The sequence below is a fragment of the Drosophila kikkawai genome, chromosome X, assembly GCF_030179895.1.
Source record: "Drosophila kikkawai strain 14028-0561.14 chromosome X, DkikHiC1v2, whole genome shotgun sequence".
Classification (NCBI taxonomy): Eukaryota; Metazoa; Arthropoda; class Insecta; order Diptera; family Drosophilidae; genus Drosophila; species Drosophila kikkawai.
This window is the reverse complement of record NC_091733.1, coordinates 25,340,227-25,353,583: the sequence shown is the minus strand read 5'-3', so window position 1 is coordinate 25,353,583 and position 13,357 is coordinate 25,340,227. Positions and strand designations below refer to the sequence as shown.

Genomic DNA, 13,357 nt, shown 5'->3' with positions numbered 1-13,357 from the left:
ACTAATAATATAAAGGGTACAAAGTCCAGCTATAATGACTCGTTATCGAGCACTGTTAAGCGCTCAATCAATGATATTAATTAATTTTTTCTGTTTCGCCGCCGACTAAACCTATTTTTAGTGAAGAAAAAACATTGACATTCCTGCAGATCGACCTTAAATCGTCGGCTTATCCGCCACCTGTCCATTATCTCTCCAGATATATAAACATATAGTATATAATTAAGACTACGGATTCGGTTTCTTTGGTCTCCGCCGGCTCTTAGTCAGCCTTCCGTTGGCTTGACAGCTCAGGAAACTTTCTATTTTTGCCCGCACACCGATAGCTATATGACGTAGCAATGGATTTGGTTACGGATATCGGGGATATGGCTATGGATATGGGGCTCGTGTGTATTTCGTTGTCTTATCTTTTTAATAGGTAGATAACACGGAAGGGATATATAAGGTGGTCGGTTTGGTCCGATGGCCATTGATAGGCGGTGGCTATTGCCGCAACATATATATATATATATATATTTTAATTATTTTAATTCCTCAACTTGAATTTATATATAAGTTGGTAGCCCTAAGGATATTTATAAAACAACAAACTCTTCACAAAATGCTGTAAGTAGAAAGGATATCAGCAATAAAAGGCTTCAAGTTGAAAGTTATCAAGATTTTATATGGTAAAAAGTGAGATTTTAAGTGATATTAAAAGGTGTTTAAAGTCCTGAAAGATTTTCGTTGAGTGTAAAAAGCGAAATCTCAAGTGAAAAAGTAGTAATCTTCCTTATTCAAACCTTTAAAAAAGGAAACAAAAAGCCAACAGTTTTCATAAATAATTAAAATATTTTTTAATACAAGTATTTTTTTTTTTAATTTTCATTATAAAATATACATATTATATTTTAAAAAATTTTTCATTATAAAATATAGATATTTTTTTATTATAAATTATTTTATTTTTAATTTAAAAGCAAGAAAAATGTAATTCGTATCAAGGAGTTTTTTTTTTAATATAATAAAAATATAAAAAATAAAATAAAATTAATAGAAAATAAAATAATAGTTTTTTAAATATAAAAAAATATATTAAGAAAAAATAAATATATATAAACAAAAAAACATAATTAAGTAAGATTTTCAGAGACCTTTTTCAATTTTTTTTCAATTTATTAAAATTTATTTATTAAAATTCAAATAAAAGTCTCTAGAAAATCCAAGCAGCCTTTGAAATCTCTGTCCAAAAATCAAGGATATATCCCTTAAAGCAAACCTGTACTAACTAGATTCCAATACCATGCTCTATGTGGAGATCTTTGATGCCTTTGGTGACCTTTTAATCGGGTACGAGGCCGAGATGGCAAGTGTCCCGCCGTCTGTACTCATCCATCCTGCGGCACTAATCCCAGACTCTCTCTCTCTCTCTTTCTCATACCCTCCAGCTGCTGCAAGAAGTACGCCGTGTGCTGGATCATCCTGGCGGTGGCCGTTGTGGGCGTTACCCTGGGCCTGGTCTTCGGTCTTCGTGGCAAGACGGAGGAGCCCCGCAGAATGGGTGCCGTGGCCTCCAATGGCATGGGCTGTGCCGAGGTGGGTGGCAACATTCTCGACATTGGTGGCTCTGCTGCAGATGCCGCCATTGCCACCATGCTGTGTGAGGGTGTTATGCTGCCGCATAGCTTGGGTGTGGGCGGTGGCTTTGTGGCCACCATATACTCCAAGGAGACGGGCTTCATTGAGACGCTAATAGCCAGGGAAACGGCGCCGGCAGCATCCTCGCAGGATATGTTTGTGGGTCGTGAGATAACGGGTGCCATTTCCAGTGCCATTCCCAGTGAGATTTATGGTTATTCCAAGCTTCATGACAAATACGGCAGGTTGCCCTGGAAGATGCTCTTCCAGCCGACAATAGATCTTTGTAGGCGTGGCATTGAGGTGTCCCGTTATTTGGCCGGTGTCCTGGAACGCGAAGAGGAGCGTATTAGGAGTGAACCCTCCATGGCGGAGATTTTTATCAATCCCAAGACAGATGAAGTGTACAAGCAGGGAGAGATTATGTACCGTCACCGGTTGGCCGAGACTTTGGAGATTGTGGCCGAAGAGGGTGCCCAGGTGATATATGGTGGCGGCAGGGTGGGCCGTAAGCTGGTGGAGGATATCCAAGAGATGGGCGGTATCATTACCGAGGAGGATCTCCAAAATTATGAGTAAGTTGGTGAGGAGATCTCTCATTTGGTAATCTTTAATTTCATCCTCCTCGCCTTCAGTGTTCGCTGGGAACTGCCATTGCATTCCCGCTTTAATGGTGGCTACGAACTGTTTACCTCTCCACTGCCCACCAGCGGAGCTGTCCTCACCTTCATCCTGAATGTGATGGAACCCTTGTTTACCAGCAACACGGACAAGTACTGGCAACGTCTCATCGAGACCTTCAAGCATGCCTATGGGCATAGGACCAACCTGGGTGACATACACTTCGAACCGGATGTCCAGGAGGTGTACGAGAACCTCATCGATCCGGCCTTTGCCGCCGAGATCCGTAAACTGATCCGGGATAATACCACCTTCAATGACATGGCCTATTATGGTGCCAACTTTACCAATGTCGAGGATCATGGCACAGCGCATATTTCGGTGCTGGCACCCAATGGCGATGCCATTTCGGTCACAAGTACCATAAATAGCCACCTGGGTGCCAAGGTAAGATCCCGCCAGACGGGCATAATACTCAACGACGAGATGGATGACTTTAGTACGCCGGGCAAGGTGAATACCTATGGTATACCCGCCAGTCCGGCCAACTACATTAAGCCGGGCAAGAGGCCCATTTCCTCCACCTGCCCCAGCATCGTTCTGGACACGCACGGCAATGTCAAATTGATTGTGGGCGGTGCCGGTGGCTCAAAGATCACCACCTCAGTGGCCCAAACTATTCTACGTTACTTTGTGCTCAATGAGCCCATTGAAAGGGCAGTGAATGCGGGCCGTTTGCATCATCAGCTGGCACCGATGACTATCGATGTGGAGCCGGATGTGCCCAGGCATACGGTGGCCTATCTGCGTGCCATCGGTCATGAGATCAATTTCCTGGAGAACGACAAAGCCTATTCGGCACAAACGGCCATTGGGATAATGAGCAGTGAGCCGCATCCTGTCTGTGATCGAAGAAGAGTGGGCAGTAGTGCCGTTGTCGTGGAGCCGGAGCGTTTGGATTGAGTCCGGAGTTTTGGACTCGGAAGGAAGGAGCCTAAGTAGGTCACTCATCAACAGAAGTTTTTTAAGATAAATCTATTGTATATATTATTAATTCACTTTACTAAAACTTGTTTTTATGTTTTAAGTTTTTTTTTTTTGTTTGTAAATTCTTTTTGTTTTTTTTTTAACCATTAAAATTATAAATTGTTCTTAGGAAAATTAAAAAAATTAAAAAATACTATTTTAAAAATCCATGCGGAAATATGAGCTAAAAAATATCGAAAATTATCGATTAAATATCTATTTTTGCAGGTAAAAAAAAACTCTGAAAACCTGAAAAAACGTGAAACTTCACTTTAATTTAATTAAATTATTTAAATAAATAAAAAAATAAAAAAAATAATAAATTTTAATATAAAATATAAAAAATAAGTATTTATCCATTTCCTAAAATCAATTTAATGAAATTTCTTGAATAAATATTTTATACATTTTTTAAAAATTAAATTTCGTGAAAAATCAAAGTTTTAAAAATCCATAACTAAGTCCAAAAATTAGCCAATTCAATTTGGAAAGCATTTCTAGGCTAGTTTTTTTTACGTTAATAAATTTGCATACTAAATGTAGTTTTTTTAGAAAATCGGCATTTTTGGTCAATTTTTCAGAATTTTAACGATGTAACCCCTTACAAAAATTTGAAAAAAAATTAAAAAAATTATTTTTTTCTCAGACATTTCTAGAAAGACTCTCCTGTTGATGCTGATCAAGAATATATATGGTTTATGGGGTCGGAAATAACTCCTTCACTGCATTTCACTAAAATTATAAAACCCATGGCTATAAAAACTTAAATTTCAACAATTTGATATGAAAAACGATTGCTTTTTTTGACATAAATTTGATTTTGGCACATAAAATATTAAACATTTTAATTTAAGGATTTAGTATCAATATTTTGTTGACTAAAATGTTAATACCTAAAATAAATGCATTTTTTTTAATTAAAAAAAGACAAAAATAAATATTTTTTTGATTACAAAAAAAATGTTCAATTTCTTAAAATTAAACCTAGAAATAATAAAATATTTTCCAAATTAATAATAAAAAAATAATTTAAAAAATCAATTATTTATTATATTATATTAATACCTGAAAACATGAATTTTAAAAATGTAATTAAAAATTAAATCTAGAAAAAAATCAATATTTTTTGGTTTAAAAATTGAAATTTTAATTTTTTAAATTAAAGCTACAAAATATATTTATATTTTCTTGATTAAAAATCTACATTTTAATTTTTTTTAATAAAGCTAAAAAAAAGATTAATATTTTCTCAATTAAACATAGACCCTTGCAATTATTATTTAAATTAAAGCTGAAAAAATCAACATTTACTCCATTAAAAGGCTTGAATTTTTTTTCCTGCTTTTTTAGCAAGGCCTTGAATTTATTGTATAAATTTTTAATTTTTAGGTCTAACTAAAAAGGCTATGTGTGTGTGTGTGTGTATTGGAATAAGTGATGTCCGGTATTCTGGTATAAGGAATTACAAGGTATTATTATATATATATATATATATGCATGTATATGATATGAATAAACCTAGGGACATAAACAGGTTTCCGGGGAAATGCAAATCACAAATGCACGCGCTTCAAGTCCGCAAATCGAATTCTTTTGAGAGTTCGTAGACCCAAGGGTCATTTGCCCCGCCTTAGTTTGGAATTGTTTGGCGTTTCATTGATTTCCCAATGGATTAAGGTATTTTAAGGTTTTTAAAGGTTTTTAAAGGTTTTTTAAGGTTTTTTTTAGATCGTGCTCTAGGATCGTGTGCTCTAGGTGTGCTCTTATACCAGAATGCGGCCTCAATAACACTTATTGCACAATGTAATGAATATCATTCAGGGGTGAAAATAATGTCAACAGGCACAAGGCACAGCTCCTGCTGATTCAGCGTCTCGACCAGGTGAGATAACCTCTATATACAGGTCGCAATGGGTTAAGGTTTTTTTTTTTTAGCTTTGTTTGAGATTTACTTGTGAAAAGAGTTGATCACCTCAATCCTCATCGTCGTCATCATCGAGACGTTTGCTTCGCTTTTTGGCCATTTTAAGCTTTTTATGCATCGCCTCCTTGCGCATGTCCTCCAGATCTTCTTGCAGGCCTTTAAATTACAAAATTTTAAATTTCAAATTTTTTTTAATTTGTAAATTTTGTAAATTTGTAAATTTTAAATAATAGAAAATGTTGAAAAATTTAAATTTATTTAAATATTTACCCAGCTTTTTGCTTATAAACTCCTCTCGCTGCATTTGTGCAAAACTAGACTCCATGCCGCGATCATCATCATCTTGATCCCTATAACGACGCCTATCATAGCCAAAGATACTTCGGATATGCGAGGATATATCCTCCTCGCAGTCGCCGTCGTCAATAAAGTCGTCCAGCTCGGAATCGTACTCCGACTCATCGTCGTCACAAATGCGTCCTTTGAAAGAGAAAAATATGTTAATTTAGGGGGTAAGGTTAATTCAATGCAAAACTGGTTACTTTTCAAAAAAATTTTGCGGCTAAAGCTAAAGCTAACTTGAGCTGTTTTGCCTCAATAAGTTTATGAAAAGTGACCCGTTTTTTAACAAAAACCCTTTAAAAAAATATAACAAAAATATAAAGCTTCTTGAAACCCCATTACTTACTTTTATAACCACTTGGCGGTGGCTTGCTCGTCTTGTTTTTGACATCTGCTGGCGCTAGTTTCTGTTTTTTGGCCAAAGACCCCGAGCCCGCTGGACGATCAATGGGCGGAAATGCGCGTACTGTCCCGTTTTTATGGGCCAAGGCATAGGGATTGCGTGAGGCCTGAGGTGGCGGCGGCGGAGCTACCTTGGAGCTGCTCCCACTGGATCTGGAGCTGGGCTTCTCAGCAGGCTTGGTTGCCACGGTAGCCACTGTCTTATTATTATTGCTACTCATGGAGAGCTTTGTACTTGCTGCAGGATTACGATGGCTTGAAGAGGAATGGGAACTACTTTGGGAGGAGCTGAGGCTGGAACTGGAGGCCTTTACAGGTTGAGTTGCGGCGGTAACGGCAGGCCGCTTGAAGGTATCAATCGGCGGCTTGGCTTTGGCATTACTACTGGAGGCTGGTGGTGGAGGCTTCGCGGGCGACGATAGCTTCGGTATGCGTCCATTGGGCTCCATACGGCTGGGTCCTTGACTGGCGGTCGCCTTGGGCTTGTTCTCGCCACCGCTCTCCCTTAGCTTGTCTCGCTGCGCCCGCTCCTCTCTATAACGCTGTCGCTCCTCCGCTTCACGCTTCTCCTTGGCCGAGAGCAGCCTCTCGGGCTCCTTCTTCTTCTCGGGCTGGGCAAAGACCACTGGTTCGTGCTGCTTTTGCTCGGCCAGACGGAGCAAAGCCTGAAAGTCCATGGGCGGAGGCTGAGCAGCACGCTTCAGCTTGGCTCGGTTCTGCTGCTCAGCCAGGCGTTTTTTGTTCTCCTCTTCACGCTTTTCCGCCTCGGGATCGTACAGGGTCTTCGAGGAGGAGGAACGCGAAACATGAGACTTGGTGGAGGCGGTGGTGGTGGTGCTGCTGCTACTGCTACTACTACTACTGGTGCCTGTGCCCCGCTTTTGACGCGTATGGGATTCAGCCTCCTGGCGCTCCCTATCGATGGCCGCCTTGACGCGCTGCTTGGTGCCGGAAAGGTCGCGCAGCGACTGCGGTCGGCTGGGCGCAAAGCTCTTATTATCCTGCACATGTTGCACCTTCTCCAGATATTTCTCATACAAGGCATTCGCCTCGTTGGACGTATACCCATAGTCATCGCCCTGACCCTCGCCAATCTCATGGTCCGTTGCTCCAGTGCCATCCTTGGCATCATCCAGCACCGACTTATTGGCCGATTTGGTTACCTTGAGCATTTTGCGTATCTTATTTTTGGATTTTTCATCGCGTTTGGCCATCAGTTCGGCCACCTTTTGGTTCTTTTCGCGTCGCTTTTCCGCCTCCTCGGCCTCCTTCTTTTTGAGGAACTTCTGGATGTTGTTCGACAGCTGTTTGCTCTCCTTGCTCACCTTCTTGGGCGGCGAGTATTTGGTGTTGTAGAACTTGCCATCCTGCTGCTGCTGCTGAAAGAAACCACACAAAAAAGGAGGAGGAGGAGGAGAAGGTGGTGGTGAGTGGAAAGCTAGGAAAAGCCAGAGCGGATTGGGGTCATCAGCGATCGTGTGAATCAACAGGGCGACCGACCGACCGACGACCCTCCTCCAGCTGGCAGGAGTTTCTGTACCCTGGCTACTCACCTGTTCCTTGGTCTGGTCAACCTTTTTCTTGGCAAAGTGCAGCAGCGCCCCAAAATCCATGCTGGGATCGTCTCGTTTCTCTCTAAAAATTAAAAATATTACAAGAATTGTTTTGCTGAAACAGCAAGGGAAAGAGTGATGGTACGCAGTCGATACAAATTGCTGGCGATTAACCGATAACTAATGTTGCACGTAGCAGGGAACAGCTGTTCAGTGTTGTCGGTCAGTGTGGCCAGCTTTTTGAGATTTTTTAGGAACAAAGCCCAATTCACATCTGGCAACACCGTCGTGAGTGGCCGAACGCTGCGTCCTGAAGTTTGTTTCTTGGCAATTAAGTCGAGAAAACTGTATAAAACACTTGCCGATTGGCGTCCAATTAGCCATGTCCACTGATCCCCAGCCAGTGGCCAGCGAGTGCTCGAAGTGCGGCAAGCCCAGCGTCCAGGAGAGGCCCAATCCCGATACGGAATCGGCTGGCCAAGCTGCGGCGTCTTCTACACCTCCGCTGCCATCGTGCCGCTGCGGCTGCTCCCAGGAGGACAGTATAGGTATAGCAACGGCATTAGAGCGCGACTCCACGGACGAGGTGCCCATGGACATAGACAACGATCTGACCACCAATGAGCGGATGCCAACTGTGGACGAGCTAGAGCAACCGAAACCCAAGCCCAAGTTGAAGCCCCTGGAGGTTGTGAAAAAGGAAAAGGAGGAGAAGCTGCTGGTGGAGCCAGCAGAACAGAAGCCTCTACCCGAGGTGGAGGAGGAGGAGAAGCACTCAACGAAGGCTCCGCGCAGTCCGACGCCCATCAAAATCGAAGAGGAGGAAGAGGATAAGCCCAAGGAAAAGCAACAACAGGAACAGCAATTGCAGTCCCAGGAGGATATGCCGCCCAGCTCACCGGAGGCGCAGCCTCCAAATCCCAGCCATCGGGTTGGCAAAATCACGCGCAGCAGCCTAAATGGCAACCAGGCTTCTTCGTCTTCCACCCGAACTCCGGCCATAATGAAGCGCCTGCGAAAAAGCACACGCTTCAAGGCCAAGCCAACGGGCGGGCGTGGTAATTCCGCCGCCGCCGGCAACAGCAGCAGCCAGTCGAATGGCCACAACAATGGTGCCAATAATGGTGCCTCCGGCAGCTCTATACATCTCGCTGGCGCCGGTGCCCATCCGAGTAATACCAACAAGCATGGAAAGTCGGGAACAGGTGGATCTGGCGGCGGCGGTGGTGGCTCTCCGGCTGCCCGCAGTCGACGTACACTGTTCAAAAGACCATCAACACAGAAGACGCCCAAGGTGCAGGCCTCCACAAGGTTCGTGAAAAGCGTCTTCTACAAGGGCAGCTACATGCAGATCGGTGACATTGTGAGCATCGTGGATGGGGAGCAGAATCTGTACTATGCCCAGATCCGGGGTCTGCTGGTGGATGCCTACTGCGAGAAATCGGCCTTCCTTACCTGGCTCATACCCACCCAGGACAGTCCGGATCCCCAAGAGGGCTTCGATCCGGCCACCTACCTAATAGGTATGTCTGAGAGAGTAATCTGATCCTGGCTAATCCTGGCTAATCCCTTTGCTTGTTTTCTCTTTCCCAGGGCCCGATGAGGAGCTCTCGCGCAAATTGTGTTACCTGGAGTTCGTGATGCATGCCCCGAGCAACTACTATTTCGATCGGAGCACACCCTTCCCCCTGCCAGATGTGGACGAGTATACAGCCCAGAGATCGGGTGGATTTATTTGGACCCGGCTGCCGGTGGTGAAGCGGGAGAAGGGAGAGCGGGAGCGAGAGCGAGAGATGCGGGGTCGGGACTCGGCGCACAAGGCGAGTGGAGGTGCCTCCTAGCAGGAAGGGGAAGTGGGAATGGGTCCCAATGGGAAGAAGAAGAAAAAGTCCAGAGCCAGAGTGCTGAATTTGAATAATTTAATTTATTGAGTAGAGCAAAAAGTAAAAAACAAGAAAATATAAAAAAAAAATATATATATAGTGTGAAGAGAAAATAAATGTTTTATTTTAAAATTTATATTGTAAACCTGATCTTTGAAGATCCTCTCCAAATTGGTTAAGGAAACAATGATTTCCAGAAGGAAAAAGCAATAGTATTTTATATGGTATCAAAATAAAAAAAAACACACTTTTTAGGGGCAATAAATTAAGTTTTATTAGAATATACATAAGTGTAGTGTAAACATATCAATAAAAAATTATTTTCAAATTTATTTAATTATAAAAAAAAAATTTTAATAAACATAAATATGACAGGAGAAATATTTTTATTTTTCTTTTTTTATATTTTTAATTATTTTTAAAAACAAATTAATTACATTTTTAAATAAAAATTTTTCCAAGTGTACGAAATCTATTATAAATGAAAGTTCAACAGTCTGGCTACGCTTGCTTCCACCTAAGGCAAGGGGAGAGAGCGAGAGGCAAATATAAAATAACGGAAGATACGAAGATGAGAAAACAAAATACCAGAAAACTGTCCTCTCACGACTGTTTGCCTCTCGCTCTTTCTTACAGAAGAAGCTTAAAAGCAAATAATTAAATTATAATTCACATGCAACTAAATTGTTGCTTTTCAAAAATTCAAAATTACTTCCAATTAATTAAAAATCATATATAGAATATATGAATTTATAAAAATAAAGCTCGATAAAATCACGAAAATTGAGAAAAAAAAGCTGTATGCTGGGTGTGACCAGACTAGCAAGCCCGTTTGGTGCCGGATGGCAGGTGGTCACACGGTCACACTGGTTGCATTTCGTCCAAACTTTGCACTTTTATGTCTTTTGTTTGTGCACGTGCAAATAACATATAGATGCTCCGCAACTGAGGCGAGCGCACCTGCCGGACGACAGTGGACAGCGGTAGCGGCTTAGCGGTTGATAGAGCCCGGCCATGGATCAATTCTCGCACGACCTGACGGTGGCCCTCGAGGAGACCTCGCTGATGGACAGGGCGAGTGGCGTCGGTAGGTGGGGCTCACGTCGCAGGACACGTTCCACAGGCAATTTGCGTAAGTAGCCGGAGGAGGAGGAGATGTGCCCATACCCAAGAGTAAGAGAGAGAGAGAGAGAGACCCCACTAACACACCCAAAAAAATCTTGCTCAGCCTGCGCCCCCCAGCCCACGGAGGACTCCTCGAGCAGTCCCACGGACACGCTGAATGCTTTGGGTCACCACCACCAACAGCCGCAGCAGCAGCAACACCATCACCACCATCACCATCACCACCATCATCAACACCACCACCACCAAAACCACCCAAGTGCTAATGTGGACGGCCTGGACACGCACAACCTCAAGTTGCCGGCCAGTGACTCGGACGAGAAGGCAGAGGCAATGTTGCCTCTGCGTTTGCTGTTACGCCCCGGAGCCCTCGAGTCGGATTCCCTCAACGAGACCACCTTTAGTCCGGCCAGGTTAGCATTTCAGCTCTTTGAAATCGTAGAACTTTTCTTAAAATTCAATTTATCAATAGATTTTATAAACCCAATTCGCGACGAAAACGAAAAATCAAACGCATGTCCATGGAGTTTGAGTTCAGCAAGGACACCACGCCGCACAGCTTCACAGAGTCGCCGCTGCAGCCGGGCATGCTGAGTGCCACGGGTGCCACGGCCACCGGTACCATACGAAAGCGTCTGCTCAAGGCGGATGGCCATCGGTCGCATTTGTTTTTCTGTGGCAAACGCAAGCGTTCCAATCGTGATCGATATCATGAGCAGGAGCCAGGCAAGCTGTATACCATGCCACCACAGGATGTGGAGCAGCAGCATCAGCACCACCAGCAGCAGCAGCAAAGGATGCGCCCGAGAAGTTACTCCTCCACATCGAAACCCCTTAGCGATCGCCTGCTGCCGCTGAACAAGGGACTGCTCTCAAAGATCAATCGCATGGCTGCCCAGGGACAGCAGGCCAAGGCCATGCCCAACCAAAAGACTGACAAGGAGCTGAAGGACAGGCCATTAGATGAGGCAGGCCAAGAAATCCAAATGGATGATGATTTGGAGCTGCTGTCCCGGGTCAAGGATGATGTCAAGGAGATGCCTTCGCTGCCACCGCCGCCGTCAAGTGCCGAAGTCCCGTCCAAAAACAATTTGGATTTTTTTAGCATGGACACCATTGTCCCGGTGACCGATATTGATGCTTTGCTGCTTAGTTCGCCGCCCTCCGCTCCGCCGCTTCTGCGCAAGAAGACGCCAGCTGCTGCCTCCTCCTCCACCACCACCACCAAAACCCACCGCCGTCGTCGGTTTCAAGCGCTGCCCCACCAGCAGCAACCCCAACCCCAGCCCCAGTCCATGGACTGCAGTGAATTGTATGACTTTCTTAGCTCCAGCTCGCTGAGCTCCTCCTCTGACAGTGAACCGGATGTGGGCGGCCATGGTGGTCATAGGCGGCGGCATGACACGGATCGCGAGGGTGATGACGAGCTCACCGACTGGCCGGGCAATGAATTTGGCCCTGGGGCCAGGTACGATCCAAAACGGAAACTGACCAAGAAATCACTGCTGCCGCAAATTCGCTCCGATGATACCATTGGCGAGGATGACACTTTAATGTCGGGCACCGAGGCGGCGGGTGCTATGGAACCGCCACCAAAATCCCCTGAATCTCTCCAGGATTTGCCACGTTTCCAGCTACCAAATGCCGTTTCCGCCTCCTCGGAGCCCATTGAGATTCTAAACGCTGGCTGTGAGATGGAAACGAATGCCATTATGCCGGCGCCGCGTCAAATCGAAAGTGAAATGTCTGGCGAGACTTCTAATCCGTTTCTATCCTCATCGCCGCCTGGTTTGGGCCAGGGACAGGAGGAGGTGCGTGAAATTCGTGCTGGGTGCCGGCGTATAAACGGCGAACGAGCTGGATTTAGCATCAAGCTGAGCGTCAACGAGCGTCTGGCCAGATTTCTACAGGATCCGCGACAAACACAAATCCGGCTGCCGGACATTGAGCTGTACGAGCCCGATGGCAATCTCAGTAACCTGGCCACTCTCTACTCCCTCACCATGCTGGTGGAGCAGGGCTGCACGGTGCTGACCAAGACCAGGTGAGTGGCTGGGTGGGGTAACCTTTATTCGTTTTTATAGCTTTAGCTTCCTTTTTTATATTTCTTTTAGAAACACCACGCAGTCGGTTAGCATGGATCACCTACAGCATGGCCTGCAGCCGCCGCCGCCTGATCTCTTTGGCGACTTCAAGCGACGCTGCTATGGCGAGGAGGAGCCACAGGAGCCGCAAGAACCTGGCCACAAATGAGATCCATCAGGAGATACCCCCGAACTAGACCAATCCCTAGCTAACGAGCCAGTGCGTTGTCCCCCGGCGACCTGGAGCCCTCTTTTGCTTCGGTGGAGAAACAAAAGCCTTAGTTTAAGCAAAAGAATTTTTAGCTCGTCTTTTGTTTTTGTGTCCATTGTATATATTGAATGAGAATGTCTTGGTCTCTGCTTTCCCGGATCACAGATCTGGGGAGTGAGAGTTAATCAGGCCACTTGGAAACGAGCGAGAGGTACGATCGAAAGCCTTTTTCGCTGTACAAAAAATATATTAATGTTTAAGATGTTTAAATCTAAAGTGAATATGAATATGTGTATAATATGAATATATATATGCATATATATATGTGAATTATCTTTTTTTATTGGTTTATTAACGTGACTTTACAGAGCTACCGATTGTGAGGATTTTCTTTAATTTGCAAGATTTAAAATCGAATTAGAAGAATATGTATCTTGTAAATATATGTAACTATCATTAGTTGTCACATTAAAACTTGTTATTTTCTGTGGATGAATCTCTTGCCTACCATAAAATATTATATATAAATTTGAAATTATTTCAAAATATTCCCAAAATTCCTCATC

General features: G+C 44.1%; 4 protein-coding genes across 7 annotated transcripts; 3 read left to right on the top strand and 1 right to left on the bottom strand.

Annotated features, from left to right (window-relative positions):
• The first annotated feature begins 501 nt into the window (after positions 1–501).
• LOC108080261 (glutathione hydrolase 1 proenzyme) lies at positions 502–3,317 on the top strand. 3 transcript variants are annotated; one of them, XM_017174924.2, is made up of 3 exons: positions 502–609; positions 1,431–2,195; positions 2,256–3,316. In XM_017174924.2, exons 1-3 carry the CDS (start codon positions 605–607, stop codon positions 3,202–3,204), a joined length of 1,719 nt encoding a protein of 572 aa, XP_017030413.1. In that variant the 5' UTR covers positions 502–604; the 3' UTR covers positions 3,205–3,316. The 3 variants fall into 3 exon arrangements, with proteins under 3 accessions (XP_017030413.1, XP_017030412.1, XP_070144688.1); XM_017174923.2 differs by lacking the exon at positions 502–609 and adding an exon at positions 1,208–1,332 and having other exon boundaries at positions 2,256–3,317; XM_070288587.1 differs by lacking the exon at positions 502–609 and adding an exon at positions 1,229–1,348.
• Positions 3,318–4,641: 1,324 nt separating this feature from the next.
• Positions 4,642–7,669, bottom strand: LOC108080386 (protein SPT2 homolog). Of its 2 annotated transcripts, none has more exons than XM_017175110.3 (4): positions 7,489–7,669; positions 5,880–7,314; positions 5,462–5,671; positions 4,642–5,347 (listed from the first exon to the last, which is right to left on the bottom strand). In XM_017175110.3, exons 1-4 carry the CDS (start codon positions 7,546–7,548, stop codon positions 5,241–5,243), a joined length of 1,812 nt encoding a protein of 603 aa, XP_017030599.1. In that variant the 5' UTR covers positions 7,549–7,669; the 3' UTR covers positions 4,642–5,240. The 2 variants fall into 2 exon arrangements, with proteins under 2 accessions (XP_017030599.1, XP_017030601.1); XM_017175112.3 differs by having other exon boundaries at positions 4,644–5,347; positions 5,880–7,311; positions 7,489–7,668.
• A 114-nt stretch (positions 7,670–7,783) lies between these two features.
• LOC108080403 (MICAL-like protein 1) lies at positions 7,784–9,542 on the top strand. The gene is made up of 2 exons (XM_017175131.3): positions 7,784–9,011; positions 9,082–9,542. The coding sequence occupies exons 1-2, from the start codon at positions 7,871–7,873 to the stop codon at positions 9,327–9,329; spliced, it is 1,389 nt and encodes a 462-aa protein (XP_017030620.1). The 5' UTR covers positions 7,784–7,870; the 3' UTR covers positions 9,330–9,542.
• Positions 9,543–10,174: 632 nt separating this feature from the next.
• LOC108080323 (uncharacterized) lies at positions 10,175–13,287 on the top strand. Its single transcript, XM_017175018.3, has 4 exons — positions 10,175–10,503; positions 10,600–10,909; positions 10,969–12,540; positions 12,611–13,287. The coding sequence occupies exons 1-4, from the start codon at positions 10,386–10,388 to the stop codon at positions 12,747–12,749; spliced, it is 2,139 nt and encodes a 712-aa protein (XP_017030507.1). The 5' UTR covers positions 10,175–10,385; the 3' UTR covers positions 12,750–13,287.
• The last annotated feature ends 70 nt before the right edge of the window (positions 13,288–13,357 follow it).